At 40.6% G+C, this 17,116-nt stretch overlaps 1 protein-coding gene across 1 annotated transcript in view; it reads left to right on the top strand.

The window, feature by feature from the left end:
• Positions 1–17,116, top strand: part of LOC126457498 (geranylgeranyl transferase type-2 subunit alpha) — a 75,799-nt gene that overhangs the window by 53,639 nt on the left and 5,044 nt on the right. Inside the window, exon 6 of the mRNA XM_050093804.1 lies at positions 10,319–10,572. Within this exon, the coding sequence (XP_049949761.1) occupies positions 10,319–10,572 (254 nt within the window). The remainder of the gene's footprint in view (positions 1–10,318; positions 10,573–17,116) is intronic.

The raw sequence follows: 17,116 nt of genomic DNA, 5'->3' as shown, positions 1-17,116 counted from the left end.
CGTCACTCCCTTCCCAGGTTCCTACCAGTGGCAAAGTGGGCACCTGCCAGTGGCTGAAGCACCCACAGGTAGCTGGTCATAAGGCTTCACGGTCCTCCTCAGTCCCTGAAACTGAATCAGTGAAGACCTCCTAGCCAGGAAAACGTAAGGAGCAGCGAGAGAAACCAAAAAAGAAAAAGACCCCCAAGAACCAAGGCACTGTGGTGGCACCCATACCACCTCTACCTACAAGCTCTGTGTTTGAGGCTGAAGTGGAGATTCTGGCATCCGCTGAGGACCTAGACCTCACTGGGCCTCCAGGCACAATGAATGTTGATTGCACAGGTACTCATCTGGTGGCAGCAGGTGACCCTGAGGCGTAGGCTGCCTCATTGAGTGCTTCATGCCTTTCCAGTCTCACAATAACGTCATCCCCCAGTGGAATTGCTGTGATTTTTTCCACCACCTGGCTGAGCTATGGCAGCTGTTAAGCTTTACACCTGCTTTCTGCATTACCCTCCAGGGAACCTGGTTCCTGCCGATGCGGGCCCCAGCCCTCCGTGCATGTAAGGGACATTACAAGAATGTAGTGAATATAATAGTATGTCAGGTGGAGTTTGCGTCTCTGTTCTGAACTCTGTATGTAGTGAACCTGTGCCCCTTCACACTCCTCTTGAAGCTGTGGCTGTCAGGATAAGGCTGATGCAGGAAATAATGGTCTACAATGTATATCTTCCTCCAGATGGTGTGGTAGACTGGGAAGCTTTCACCTCTGCTGTCACCATTGAACCTCCCCCACATGGTACCATCGATATGGTAGTTGAGTGGGTCACTACAACGTTCATTTCTGTGGCGGAATATGCGATCCCTTGTTCCTTAGGGTGCCCCCGGCGAAAGACAGTACCTTGGTGGCCACCGGAAATTGCTGAAGTGCAGGCTCTACTGTGGAATAAGCGGCACCCATCTCTGAAGCACCTAATAGATTTTGAACGGCTCCGTGCTCGCATTCACCAGCTTATAAAAAGATGGAAACAGGAATGTTGAGAGAGGTACGTCTCAACTATTGGGTGCCGTATGTCATCTTCCCAAGTCTGGACGAAGATCATACATGTTATTGGGTACCAGACCCCCAACAGGTGTCCCTGGCATTACCATCAATGGTATGTTATCTACCGACACAAATGCGATTGCCGAGCACTTTGCTGAGCACTATGACCAAGCCTCTGCTTCGGAGAATTACCCCCAGTCTTTTGCACTCTCAGACTGCGGATGGAAGGGAAAGTCCTCTCATTCACTAATGCAACAGTGAACCCTATAACGCCCCATTTACAGAGTGGGAGCTCCTGAGCGCCATTGCACATTGCCCCAACACAGTTCCTGGGCCAGATCGGATCCACAGTCAGATAGTTAAAAATCTCTCGTCCGACTACAAGCAACATCTCCTCATCATCTTCAACCGGATGTAGTGCGATGGCGCAATTGCAGGAGAGCACAATCATTCCAGTGCCCAAACCCGGTAAAAACCCGCTTGATGTGGATAGCTGTCGGCCCATCAGCCCACCAATGTTCTTTGTAAGCTGCTAGAACATATGGTATGTCGGCCGTTGGGTTGGGTCATGGAGTCACGTGGTCTACTGGCTCCATGACAGGGCGGTTTCTGCCAGGGTTGCTCTACCACTGATAATCTTGTGTCCCTTGAGTCTGCCATCTGAACAGCCTTTTCCAGATGCCAACGCCTTGTTGCCATCTGTTTTGATTTACGAAAAGCTTAGGGCACGACCTGGCGACATCATAAACTTGCCATATTGTATGAATGGGGTCTCTGGGGCCCACTTCCGATTTTTATCCAAAATTTCCTGTTGCTCTGTACTTTCCATGTCAAAGTTGGTGCCTCCCATAGTTCTCCCCATATCCAGAAGAATGGGGTCCCGCAGGGCTCTGTATTGAGTCCATCTCTATTTTTAGTGGCCATTAATGGCCTAGCAGCAGCTGTAGGGCCATCCTTCTCACCTTCTCTGTATGCAGACGACTTCTGCATTTCGTACTGCTGCTCCAGTACTGGTGTTGCTGAGCAGTGCCTATAGGGAGCCATCCACAAGATGCAGTCATGGGCTCTAGTCCAAGGCTTCCAGTTTTCAGCCGCAAAGTCGTGTGTCATACACTTCTGTCAGCGTTGTACTGTTCATCTGGAACCAGAACTTTACCTTAATGACAATCCACTCACTGTAGTGGAGACATATCGATTCTTAGGGCTGGTTTTCGATGCCGGATTGACTTGGCTTCCTCAGCTTAAGTGGAAGTGCTGGCAGCTCCTCAGTGCCCTCTGCTACCTGAGTAACACCACCTGGGGTGCAGATCACTCTACGCTGCTGCAGCTCTACAGAGCCCTTGCTCAATCCCGCCTTGACAATGATAGTCTGGTTTATAGTTCGTCGGCACCCTCAGCGTTGCATTTACTTGACTCAGTGTGCCATTGTGGCATTTGACTAGCGATGGGAGCTTTTAGGACGAGTATGGTGACCGGTGACCAGTGACCAAAGGAGTCCCTCTGTTGAAGGTTAGGCATGCACAACTGCTCGCCAGTTATGTGGCACACCTTCGACTCCTATGCATCTGAATTACTGTCTCATTTTCCCAACCACTGTGGTTCGTCTCCCATATCGGCGGCCCAGGTCAGGGCTCATGATTGCGATTCTGTCTGAACTGGAGTCCTTCCTTTTACCATCTCTACTCGAGATCCATTTACGTACTTTACGTACACCTCCAAGGTGTAAACCTCTGCCGAAGCTTCACCTGGACCTTTCACATGGCCCTATAGGACTCAGTTACTCTCGCGGCTCTTCGCTGCCACTGCCTCTTGATTCTTGACATGTTCCGGGGCTCTGAAGTGATTTACACCGATGCCTCGATGGCTGATGGTCATGTTGGTTTCGCCTACATTCACAGAGACCATGTTGAACAGCATTCCTTACCCAATGTCTGCAGTGTCTTAACTGCAGAACTGGTGGCTGTATCTCGTGCTCTTGAGCACATCCATTCATGCACTGGGGAGTTGTTTCTTTTGTGTACTGACTCCTTCAGTAGCCTACAAGCTGTTGACCAGTGCTACCCTCGTCATCCTTTGGTAGCGACCATCCAGGAGTCCATTTGTGCCCGGGAACGGACCAGTCGTTCAGTGGTGTTTGTTTGGACCCCAGCTCATGTCATAATCCCAGGCAATGAACTTGCCCACAGGCTACACAGAAACCACTTATGGAGATTGGCTTTCCAATAACTCACCTGTGTTAATTATTATGCAGCAAGATTTTTTGGCTTTGGGGGGCGTAATGGCATAGTCTCAGTATGCACAACAAACTGTGTGCCATTAAGGAGACTATGAATGTGTAGAAGTCCTCCATGCGGGCCTCTCACAGGGTCTCTGTGGTTCTCTGCTGGCTCCGCATTGGCCATGCTTGGGCAACCCATGGCTACCTCCTGCGCTGTGAACACCCACCTCAGTGTTGGTGCGGCACCCGGTTGACAGTGGCCCATATTCTTTTGCACTGTCCTAGTTTGGCTGCCCTGGGACATCATCTTTGGTTACCAGACTTGTTATCATTAATTTTAGCTGACAACACCTCATTGGTTGATTTGGTTTTACGTTTTATATATGAGGGTGGGTTTTACCATTTGATCTAAGTTTTGGCGCATGTCCTTTGTCCCTCTGTGTCCTTCACTCTAATGCTTTCAGGGTGGACGTTTTACCGTATTGCAGAGTTGCTGGCTTCTCCTTTTTTATTCTCGTGGTCAGCCGCCGGCCGAAGTGGCCGAGCGGTTTAAGGCGCTACAGTCTGGAACCGCACGACCGCTACGGTTGCAGGTTCGAATCCTGCCTTGGGCATGGATGTGTGTGATGTCCTTAGGTTAGTTAGGTTTAAGTAGTTCTAAGTTCTAGGGGACTTATGACCACAGCAGTTGAGTCCCATAGTGCTCAGAGCCATTTTTCTCGTGGTCAGCCAGCCATGGTAATCTGCTTTCTCGTTTCAATCTCTTCCACCTGTTTCTTGAGTTTCTATGGTTTTCTTGTCCCCTTTTGTCCGTTTAAGGGGACGACACCCTGCTTATCTAACCCATGTTAATTTATGCAAGTATTTGACCCATTTCTGAAAAAACTATTTGATGCACGACCTTAATATTTTTACTGTATGTTACATGATGATAATAAGAGTCAACTGTACTAAAAATCTACTTTATCCATATTATAGTTTTTAAGAAATACTTTTTTAAATTTATTAACAAGAAGTATTAAGTTTTTTCTACAGAAAATATTTTTTGTGTGCTTCCTAATGGGGGAATATTGATGAATGTAGTACCAGAGGTGGCTTTTTATGGTATGCAAAGTCTCTGAAAATTTCACTCATTTATCTCTGATAGTTTCTGATATAATGGGGCATATGTACTGAAAATTTTAGTTTGCGGGAAACTGACTTTAAAGAAAAAAGTTTTGAAATTTGTTAATTACAGTTGATTAAAACTGTCCTGCTGGATATGATGACCCTTCTTTGGCCTCTAACAGGTCTTCCAGATTCTTTTTCACCTTCCTGGATGTTTGTCTTGCTTTCTTGGCCATATTAGATGCAGACCTGTCTGCATCGGCTATCCTCATGTTATCACATTGTTGCAGCCCAGTGATCATTTTTTCACCAGGATTAATTCCCAGCTTTTTCAGTACCCAGCACTTTCCAATTTTACCACAATTGAATGTAATAACAGCATCATGAACTCCTAGTTTCATTGTATGTATGCCTTCGAATACAGTTTTAGGAAGGCGGTTCCAAATTATGCTGTTGAAACATTCATTTGGGTTCTGCCTCTGCCCATGCAGACATTTCCTTAGAAGGTCAGGATGAGCCAAGTCTCTGAAAATAGGGTTAATTGCTGTAATAACAGCAGCAGGAAGAGAATGCTGATGAGAATAAGATTCTCCAGCTGCCTGAGCTGTATTGTATTTGCACCACGAATATTCTCCTGATGGACACAATCCATGACATGGCTACATGGCTTATCATCAGTACAGGACTTATGGAAGAATATGGCCCAAACATCTCTCTTCATTGCCTCCAGATTTTCTTTATTTCTCCTGATTACCTGCCCATAGTATACCTGCAAGTTTTCTATAACAACTGCTCGCAATCACACTTGAACGAAACTAACCGCGTCTTTGAAAGCTTGTTGTTTACAAACAGCAGAAACAAAAGAATACCGACCGTTGCATTCCAAGGATAGCCAATACACTCAGGAGTAAAAAAAAAACCCTAATGTGCAATGTCGGGGATATAAAGATCTAAAATACATGCAGAAAAGTGTTCCACGTGGATGGCGGGCAGTAACTAGTGATCTAACCGCGGTCTTCTAGACTGAGCCACACACAACTGATTTCAGCAAAGTGTACGGGCCTGAAGATGGTGTTGACGTAACTCCGAAACTAGTAGCAAAGTAAATAAAAAATCTTAAATACAGCTGGAGGAATTTTATTTTTAATAAAAATTCTTGTTCCAAGTATCACTGAATAATGTCTAGCCATCTTATAAATTTTATCAACTACTGACCTTATTGAGCTTTAGAACATTATTATTTCAAGTTTTTTGTGTTCATGCTCACTTACATCAAATGTTTGGTGTAAAGTAGACAACAGAATAACTGATTTGTTTTGTGTAGGCACGTAAAAAGCTAAAACAGTACCCAGAAGTGTTCGATAATGGAGACCTTTGTTATGATGGCAACTTCTCTTTTGGTATCTTTTTCTGGGTGGCCTGAAGAGTTCCCAACAGTGTCAGTTAGCAAGAAGTTCCTGTCCAAAATCAGTACCACTTCCCCTTGGCAATCAAGTACATCATGCACCACTCATTTCCCTTGATTTATTTCCCTTACTTCAGCAGATGACCTTGTATATAGTTGTGCATTTATGAGATAATTGGTCTCATAATCTACAGCATCCCACACTTTTATGCCATAGCTTCCAAGTTTTTAAGGAATGTACACTTTGAATGGACACCGTTGCCTGAAGGTACACAGGTACTCATCTACTGTAGTGTAAGGCCCTGGGATGTAAGACAAAAGGCGTGCACCAACAAACATTTCAGCAGTGTGTGTCTGTTCAGCTTTTGATCCAAAACCAGCTTTTCTTTCTTCTTTTGTTAGTATAAGGGGCGTTCAAAAAGAAACAAGCCAGAGGGATAATTACAGAAACCAGTACCTGCATGTTAGGAGTATTGACCATGGCTGTTGAGACACTTGTCCCACTGTGACACAAGGCGGTGAATGGCCGTCTCATAAAATTCCTGGGGCTGCGATGTTAACCTGTTCCGCTTGTAGAGCTGGATGTCATCATCCAAGGTGAATCATTTGCCCCTCAGACCCTTTTAAGGGGACCAAAAATGGCATAATCACAGAGAGAGAGGTACAGATTGTATGGAGGGTGGCCGAGAACCTCCCATTTGAATTTATGCAAGAGCACGGTGACTGTGTTGGCTGTGTGAGGCTTTGCATTGTTGTGGAGCAGAATGACCACTCGGGTGAGATTGGCTGGTCATTTTGATTTGATCACTTGGCGAAGGGTTGTCAAGGTTTGTGAGTAATGCTGGGCATTCACTGTTGTCCCACGCTGCAAGAAGGGAAGCAGAAGGGGGGCACCTTGGTCAAAGAAGAATTTCAGCATAACCTTTTCTGCACTCGTACGGATGGCCTTGGCTTTTTGGTGGTGGTGACCCTGGATGCTTCCACTGGATTCTGGTTCGAAGTGATGACACCATGACTCATCTCCAGCTACCACTCGTGTTAGGAACTGATTCCCTTCCCGAGCATAGCGCTCCAGATAAGCAAGGCAGTGGGCCATTTGATATGATTCCTGATGTGGTTGAAGACTGTGGGGCACCCATTGGGCACAAACTTTGCGCATGTGCAGTCGTTCCTTCAGGACGGTGTGAACACTTCCAATGCTCAATCTGATTATGGTGGCTATGGCTTTCACTGTCACTCCGCGATCCTGGGTAATGAGTGCATCCACCAGCTGGACGTGCAGTGTGGTGCTCCAGACCGTGCATAATCGGCTGCCGACACCCATCCTTCCCTGAAGTGTTTGTGCCACGCCTTGACCCATGCAAGGGACATGCAGTGTATGCCGTACACTTGTGACATTCGTCAAAGAATGCCTGTTCCTCCTACTCCTTCTGCTGTCAGAAAATGAACAACACCTCTTTGCTCTTTTGTTGATGCCTCCAAGTCACTGTTTTTGCAATGTGACTGGCACAGTTGGACAATTTATGCATGCTGGCTGCTGTTAGCTCTGTGTAGTCACATGACGTGCACGCTTGCCCTCTAGCGACGGACTGTGAACTTCCACGCTCTGATTGGAACCACACCTCGTTTCACACGTCACAATATTACCATACTGTCGCCAGCTTGCGCATTTCGGACTCTGACTTATTTCTTTTTGAACGTCCCTTATATATTATCAAACCTGAGGCGTGTAAGATTACCTTACATTCTTGAAAGCTCATTGTGTCATGAAAAATCTGTAAGCCATACTCATCTTACCAAAATTCACTCAAAGGTTTCCCCACAAGGCTTTTTATAAACCAGCTACTATGAGTTGACCAAAGAATGCCTGTAGTTCTGTAGAGTCAAGTTCAATCCAGCATTCAAGATATGTGTGTAGAATTTTACTATCTACTGCACAATTATTGTCAAGCATTACTATTACACTTGGCATGTGATTAGTGATAAAAAGTCTGAGGCAGTCTGCTCTTGTCTGGAATTGTGGTCTGAGGTGATGTAGAATATGCGCAGTTTCTTGTATTGTATTATTGGAAGCCTGCTTGCACACATCAGATAGTACTATGTCATGAGTTATGTTATTTGTCTACTTCAAGACACAAAATTAAATGCACTAGTTTCCTGAGTGCTATTATCATCTTCACATTCATTCAGATCCCCTTCATCCCTGACCTGTATATCTTCCTCTGTTACATCTAAATCAGCATTATTCCCATCCTCATTTCCAAAACTGATTCGTTATACCTGTCACTAGTACATATATCTGCTGAAGTGTGCTTGAGACTGTAGCCCCTTTCAAAGTGTATATCATCATCAATTATTAGTAAAACATAATACTACATCTTACTTTGACAATATCCAATTGGTTACTGTGAATTTTTTACAACAGTGCACAGGTTTGTATTTTACAGAAATTGGCAACAACAGTTGAGAAGAAGCATTATTGCCAAGTTTTTTTATTTTTGTAATAAAATTGAAATATAACATTTGAAATGACATATTGTGTGCCTGAGGAATTTTCTGACTCCATTGCAACAGTTTCAAATTATTTTATGGTGAACTGGGATATAACGATAAAATTTTGCCTAGTTATAATAAAAGGTCCATAAAGAGCATATCTAGAGGGTGAGAAGCCTATGTTCACGTTAAAACTGTTTCTTTGAATTAAAAGAGCCTTGTAGTCCAAAAGACCCTAGACAATGATTAACAAGTATTAAACAGCATGAAATTCTAGTTAGCGACAGGATGCTTTGTGCTACCACCACATAATACGTGTTGAAGTTGGATGGCCTAAAATTTGACAAGACTCCAATTTGCCAGTTTTTGCATTTTGGTAGAATTACTTCACTAATAGTTTGTATATGAAAGCATAACTGATCTGAGACAGCACTTGACTTACATAAATAATTTATTTAAACTGGAGTGCACAGCTTGTACAAAATTTAAGTAGCACCATTAAGTAATATGTTAAAAATCATGTAATTTATTAACTTCCTTGTGTTTATATATTCTGTACAAAAGTGATATTAATCAGATGATAAATGAGTTATAGCATCCCTCACCACCAGACCCCCAAGAAAATCTGGAAACTTGGGATAGCAAAATTATGTAGAGTATCATATTTTGAATGATATTGTATATAGTCAAGCACAGTAGAAAGAAGAGTATTGTAAGGCTTATTAATTCATCTTATTATTTCCGTGATATTAGTGTTGTACAATTTGATAGTTACAATTTGTCTTCCTTGCACCTGACTGCGAATGACTCATTGATGCACTAGTCCCATGTGCCACCCTTCCCCCTTTCTTTTCCCTACAATGATTTCTTCTCCATTCCCCTTTGCTCTGAAGACTTTGTCATTTATTCATTCATCCTCATCATTATTATTTGGTGTCACAAGAATCACTAATTATGAAGCTTCAGCTTACAATATCCAGCTCTCAATCACTAAGTAGTATTTGCACTTTTGGGTTTGTTGTATTAATAGACAGTGCTGTAAGGAGTTATGGACTTTTGGAATATGTTTCAGGGAAGTAGTGCCTCTGTGGAATATTAAGAGTAATCTAAGACACTATATTGCTGAGTACTACATTTGCAAGAAGACATCGAAGACTGTACATCTATCATGTAGCTTTAGGTTTGGATATGAAAGGACATATTCTTCAGCTCATGGCACTAGTCTCATTTGTTACATTTTCTTCGCTGCATCTTGTACATGGTGTTACTTTTGTTGTCCTTCAGCATCTGTGCATATCCCATAAAATTCCTAGTACTCAAGATTCAACTCTAATTTCAAATTCAGTGTCTATGAGCCCAGTTGTTTGTGTTTTGGCAGTTGATAAGTAGGAACTTCTCTTTTGTTAAAAATATTGTTAGCTATCAGTTTTGACTTTCATTTTGAATATATTTAGCTATAAATTATTATAGCCACAAGGTAAATTAAAACTGTCTGCCTCCTGCAGGAAAGTGCTCTACTGACTGAGCTACCCAAGCATGACTCATGATTGCCCTCACAGTGTTACTTCCACCAGTACCTTATCTTGTATCTTGCAAACTTCCCAAAAGTCCTCCAGTATACCTCGGGAGGACTAGCACTCCTGGAAGAAAGAATATTGTGTAAGCAAGGCTGTGAGGGCAGGTTGCAAGTCGTGCTTTGAGAGTTCAGTCAGTAGAGAACTTATCTGCAAAAGGCAAAGGCCCCAGGTTCGAGTCTGTGCCAGCATACAATTTTAATCTGCAAGAAAGCTCAAATCACATCACTGCACACTTTGATGTACAGTGAAAATTCACTTTGGAACTGCAAGATAAGATCTCAAATGTGATATATAATACCAAATCACTTGCTAGAAAACACAAGATGATCATTTTATACAATGATCTTTTCTTATAGTAGTGAATAAATGCTACATAATTAGTGCAATGCATAGCATAAAATAATGTGTTCTTTTTGCCTTATAGTACTTGTGCATTTAATTTTTGTTTGATTTTGAGGAGATATGTTATTTATTTCTAAATTTGTTTACAGAACTAGAACTGGTACAGAATGCAGCCTTCACTGACCCAAATGATCAGAGTGCTTGGTTCTATCAGCGCTGGCTGTTGGGTCGTGGAAAACAACCATTTATTGTGCAGAATGCTTTTGTTTCACGTGACATCATATTTATTACAATGAGTCAGGAAGTGAGTTTAGCAGATGTTGAATTGAAGCTCATTATAAATGGCACTACAGCACAAGGTGCATGGCACAGCAGCGACGGAAATGTTTACTCACATTTATGGGTATCCTTTTACATATAGGATTAAAAGAACTGTTAGTGATAAGAGATTATAACTTCTACTTTAACAAACTGACATTATGTAATACAGGTTGAGGCTTGTGTAATTTATCCAAACAAGTAACTACTTCTTTAAAAGTGTAAACAGTAGTTCTCTGGAATATGTATTAATGCGGCACTGTATGAAAAATTTTGGAATATTTGTGAAATGCTGTCAAGTCACATAGGTGACTAGAGGAAACATGTTTCTTAGTAGTTAATTATAGACTGTAATTATTGTTTTGTTGGTGCACATGGAGTCCCCACAGTGAAATGGGACTCATATTTGGAAGAAGAGGAGGTCTAATTCTGCCTTTCCATATATGTTTTCTGCAGATTTCCTGCGTCCTTTCAGGAGGACAAAAGAACAGTTTCCTCAACAAAGCTGAGTTGAGTTCCTTGGTATTAGTGCTCCGTCTGTAATCATTTTAGTTTTGGGAGAACTTCCTAACCAAAATGACAGTGCTTTTGCAGTCATATTACATGAAGTTGTATCTTTCAAGAGGGGACTTCAAGAAATAAGTTACACTTTACCATAGCAGCCCAAGTAACTTTTGTTTAATCCTGCAATACATTTCAAAATGATACACGACACTGTTTTTCTACATAGTTACCAAGTCTCCATAAAGAATGGTCAGGATATTTTACCAATCGTTCAGTACCTCTAGAATAGAAGTCCATTCTTTGATCATGGAGCCATTCGAGAACTATTGTGTGAATGTTCTCATGATGGAAAAATCTTTTTCGACCCAGATACTCTTGCAGCTTTGTGAAAAGATGGAAGTTACATGGTGCCAATATATACAGCATTTGGATATTTTCCACACGGGAATTGTACTGTCTTGTGTGCTTCGACTTTGGAATATGCTTTCAGTTGCCACACAATTTCATTTGGACATTGTGATGCGCATATTATCTGTACCACAGCAGAACTATGTCTGCAGGACACTCGGAACATGTACTCTCTGCTGACAATGTTCCACCCTTGTTACATAATGGTGTTAGTGTGTGATGACATGTGTAACTTACTTTCTGAAGTTCGTATTTACATCACTTCGCAAATATCCAATATTTATATGAATAGTATTTGCTTTCCGTAACTTTCACTATTACTTTAGCACAGCAACAGGAAAGTTAAAAAAATGTAAATGCAGTCTTCTGGAAGCAGAAATTCTTTTATGTAGTAGGAGGGGAAAAAAACAAAGTAATGCTTTCCATTGTTGGTCTCTGCCTCACAATGTCATTTAGTTTCTCATGTGAAACAGAGTCCTGGATGGATTATCATCACTTTATCTCTGGACAGTCTTATTTCTTCTAAGCTTTACTTATTACATGTAAGAATGAACATATGCTTCTGAAAACTAGTTTTAGTGTCCGCTATTGATGTATCTGTATGCTCCTAACAGTTGTGTAAAAGTTTTTTCTTCTCTTTACTTCTAAATCTACATAAGATTTCTGTAAATGGAATAAAATGATGTTGCTATAGAGTGTGATCATGGCTTGGTAATGTATTCTCACTTCAGTTTAATAACAGCTAATTGTCATTGTCCGTCTTACATTTATTCGTGTATATAATTTAACTGTCACAGCTCTCTCTCTCAAACGTCGTTTATTTGTATGTTTTAGTTTGTATTGTATTTAACTGTTCATCATTGGTCTTATGTGCTCTCTACTTGTTCCTGTATAATAGTCCTGCAGAAATTTCAGTCCTTAGTCAGGACTGGCTGCATGGTTTGTTGTGAGTGTAATTTCTTAATAAATTTTTATCTTGCTATTGCAAATATTCAAACCGTTTTCTTTTTCCTGTTTCATATAGGCCAACTAAGGACCACAACATTCGACTATTGTGTTTGGAGTAGGGTTTGATGCTTGCTCAGTGGTCGCACATCCTCTGGTTGTGTTTTCTTTCCTCTCCATTCTGCAGATGGCACCTATCGTCTTTGCTGTTGGTTTGTTCTGGAACCACATTCGCTTAAGCAGTCTCCTGAGAGATGTCAAGCCTTTTTAAGTTCTGTACCTCCAAGATCCTGCTTATCTTTTATCATTTCCATCTACATGGGCTGCTTCTTTTGATGGTGTATGGGAAGCTGACAAGTCAACCTGCTGGGATGCATCCTGTAGACAGGTCCATACAAGGAAAGGGGAGAGAATATCTCCATGACTTAATCCTGTCATCATTTCAAAACTTCTCGAAAGTGGTCTTGTGAACAATACTCATGGTTTTGTTTAAAATGTGCTGTATTAGATTAAGGGGCTTCTGGCCTAGTCCTAATCCCTACAGGATCTTCACAAAGAGTCTGTCTGCCAATCAAGTCATATGTACTTCTTACGAATTTTTGCTTGTTTTATACACACTCAGCAACACACTTACTCTAATTGTATTTAACGATTCAACATTTGTTGTTGCATGATAAGAACTTTGCCATACTCTTTTACATTACAGTCATGCAATAGGTCAGTGCAGCCAACCAAATAAAAGAAAAAAAAGGTACACTTGCAGGGGCATGTATTAAGGTACATATATAAATCATTAATATATTTTATTTCTCCTTTTTATCAGCAGAAGTTACATTCACATTGTTGGCAAATTAATGATGCTGACATATAAGACATTCTGCTTTAGACTATTCTCACTAGTGTAACAGTCAGGTAATTTGATGGAAATATTTTAGATTTTCCCCTCGTGTATACCTGTTTATTTCCTGTTGGTTGTACTTCAAAATTGGTAAGCAGTTATGACTGCAAAGAAAATGTATTTTACAATTGTTTTATGGTGTCATGATCTGCAGAAATGATCCAGTGAGTGTAGTGGATGTTGCCATTGGATCATAATTTACACCAAGGCTGCATTTGCATTGGCACCGACGACGGTCACCAGATTACAATGGCTTACTACTTGGTGATAATGTGTCCGATCTCTTTGATTAGTTTTTGGTGGGATCAAGGGGATTACATTAGGATCTACTCTGTCAAGGAGGTTAGAATGTATTTCAACCTCCTTTGGTGGGATGGATGGCAGTGCTGGGAGCCAAGTGCTCACTTGTGGCCTTTGCTGTTATAAAAATGCTGAACACGTTTGAATGAGCTATATGTGTTACGAAAAGAATTTGGTAAGTATTATACACTCTTTCCTCTGTTACAGAAATAACCAGACAAGTTTTACGAATATGCAAGATGAAGAGAGAAATGTTCTATTACTTAATCAAGTTCATTTGTGGTGACATTGTGCAGAGTGTTTGTAATATTGCTCTTCCACTTCAAATAAATTCAGCAAAACAGACAAATGTCAGTTAACTGTCAATGACTGTCATTCAGAAGATGTGTGAAAGACAAACAAATTTTAGAAAAAGATTCTCTGTAGACCTAAAGTACTGAAAATGGGAATACATATATCACATTTGCAAACCACCTTATAACAGAATCACCACACCACTGTCATAAAAGTACCAGTAAACAGTAATAATAATTTCTAGACAGCTAATGCTCACCAACCACAACCCAAAAAACAGCCACTACAGCAACTTTAAGCATCAAAATTAACGTATGCCAACTTTTCACTTGAAAACATAACGTTTTGAAGCTTGAAATTTCTGATACAGGTATTGCATGTGTTACAGATGATATACTGCATTAATTACAGGCATAAGGTTGAAAGGCTAGCCAGCCACATAGCATGAATATTGTAATTTGAGGTAACAATCTAGTAATTATTAAATTTTTAAGTTGTTCAAAACTTGTCTTTTCCAATAAAGGAGTGATTTTAAACTGTGGATTCCAAGACATGCCCCTGTTGCTAAATTCTTTATCCTCAGGATGCATAAAACTTCTACTTTCCTGTATTAAACTTAAAAATTTTTCACAATCCATATTTTACTTGTGTGATTGTCAGTCAGTTTGACTGAAGAAAACAAACAGATTTGAATTTCACACCTACTGTCTCTCTGAATTTGTACATTCAAGCAGTTGGCTGCACTGAGACTGATCACATACTGGCATAATGCTTTGAAAACATCAGTTGTTTTCAGCTGACGCCAGTAGTCTGAGGAACTCCCTGGCGAGGTGCCATTGTCACTGCAGTCTTAGACTGAAATAAAATTCTCATAATACCAACATCAAAGCATAGACTAGTTAGAATTGTTGTTAAAATCATTTGTTTACACATGAGCAAAAATTGAGCAGTTTGATGAAAGAGGCAAGTGAGAGTGAAAACCTGAAGTTACAAGTAAGTTGTTAATTGATGCACAGATTTATTTAAAGTTTGGAAAAAATTCACAAGGACTTTGGCAAAAGAATGGTTGGAAGCTTTAGAGTACAGCCTTACTCTACCAAACAACACAGTAAGTAGCACCAAGATTTACTGATGCATATTTCAGTCATTCATGAGTGAGGTTTTATTATTATTATTATTATTATTATACACATAGTAGACCGTTTGTGGATCATGTGAAGCTTCTACAGTTCTTCCTGCAGTTTTTCCATGAGACCTACGTTTTCTCACTCATGGCTTTCTTTGTTTCATCCGTCCACTGTGTACCGGTCTTTTCAGTTCTTGTCTCTGGCTGGACTTCCTATTTTGCTTCTGTAGATGTTACAGTCTCCAGTGTCCTGAATGGTGAGTTGAGGATCAGTAAGGTCTCTTCGTACTTGTTTGGCCATGTCATACCTGTAAGGTTTTCAGTGGCTGTGAGTATCTGGCATGTGAGTCTATACTCAGGGAGTTGTGTATGTGTCCATAGAATTTAAGGCGTCTTTTTCGAATGTCTGCAGCAATATTTGAAATTTCCTTTGTAGTTTTGTTGGTTTGTAGTCCATATCCAGCTGCAGTTTTTCGTGGTCCAGGGATTTTCCTAATGATCTTTCGTTCTTCTTTTTGTAGATTTTGTAGTAGCATAATGTTATTATTATTGTTTTGCAGTTTGACAAAATACTAATGGTTGTGTGACTGCACCGTCATGTAAGGTGCAATCAGTCCTCCCAAATTCATACCAACAGATCCCATGCCCAGATTCTGGAGGGGGAGGGGGGGCTGGAACTTTTTTATGCCTACTTTCAATTCGCCATTCGTACTGGCATTTCGGCTGCTATTGCGGGCAGTCTTCTTCAGGGTGACTGTTTGTAGTTTGTGGTTACTGCTTTGTATATGTTGTTTGGAAATGGCTGAGAAGTCGGAGTTAAGAGGCTGTGAAGACAAGTGTGGCAGATCCACACAATTTAAACTAGCCCATGTTTTAGCTAGGAAGCCTCTTACAACTAAGGAAAAAAAATCAAGGGTGGTCTTCCACTATGAGCTGTGATGAAGGCCACAGGCTGTTGTTGTCTTCTTCGGCAGTTGTAGCAGACAAATGGGCTGTTTGTGCTTTCAGAGCTTCCCCACTGCATACCATAAGCACCTGACAGCAGATAATGGGGAAGCACTGATATGCCTCAAGCACCAATATGCTGTGAGCAGAACCATATTATGATAACAGCTTAAAAAATTGCCTGCAGTAATCATGTCAGAATGGCCAACATTTTCAAATAATACATATAAACAAGTAGTCATGGACCACAATTAGTCATTCGGATTAATCCTTTATAGCATGAATTTTTGGTCTTTGCTGTCGACAATTATCAATTTTTTATGTCATTACAATAGGTTAGAAACTGCTATAGTTGAAAGAAAACCAGAAAAATGTATCTTTTTTCGTCCTTTACTTTTTTTTCTTTTAAATGGGATTTGAGAGTCCCATAAAGTCATAATGGTATAGTCATTGACAAGCATTACTTCATGAAACTGTTTTTGGTAAAAACAATTTGCTCTATCATTTACACATAAAAACACCTTACATTTGGAACACTTTGAACGAGTTTTTTTACTCTATATCGTAGATAGCATAGTTTTCACTCTGCTCCAAGATTTGGATTTGAACTTCATAGAAAGTGAAATTCTCTTCTTTCTTCTTTTGTTCTAGAAAGAGTTGAGAGAGATTTCATATTATAGTGCTGTCTTCAGCTTCTGGAGAATAAGTGTAAATATACTGTTGATCTTGACATGTGGCGTGGTGTCATTTTTCATTTGTTTTGCCCATAAATTGTTGATTTCGAATCATTTTCAAATGTGGTTACTGTTATGCAAACACATGAAGCTAAAGACCTAATGGGACTCACAAGTACAGAATATTTTATACAAAAATTTTCCAAAATTCTTAAATATTTTGTGCTTCGAAACAGTTACTGGCATAAATAGACTTACCACAAAATTGCAGAAAGAATACCAGATCAGATTATCACAGCAAACACTCAAAATCAAGCACAGAATGGCCACCTTGCAACTATAAGCAACCAGATAGTGTGAAGTATGTGTGCTCTAAGTTCTGCAGTATGTTAAAAGTGTACCACACCAGGAATAAACAGTGCACTGCAGTTCCGTTAGTCTTCTAACGATGAGAATATTTTTTCCCTTTTTTTTAAAAGTGTGATTCAGAAGTCCCACCAGATCATAAAGATTTAAAGCTGCCCGCAATAGTAGC

This window comes from Schistocerca serialis, chromosome 2 (genome assembly GCF_023864345.2).
Source record: "Schistocerca serialis cubense isolate TAMUIC-IGC-003099 chromosome 2, iqSchSeri2.2, whole genome shotgun sequence".
Classification (NCBI taxonomy): Eukaryota; Metazoa; Arthropoda; class Insecta; order Orthoptera; family Acrididae; genus Schistocerca; species Schistocerca serialis.
This window is presented reverse-complemented; position numbering and strand designations above follow the sequence as displayed.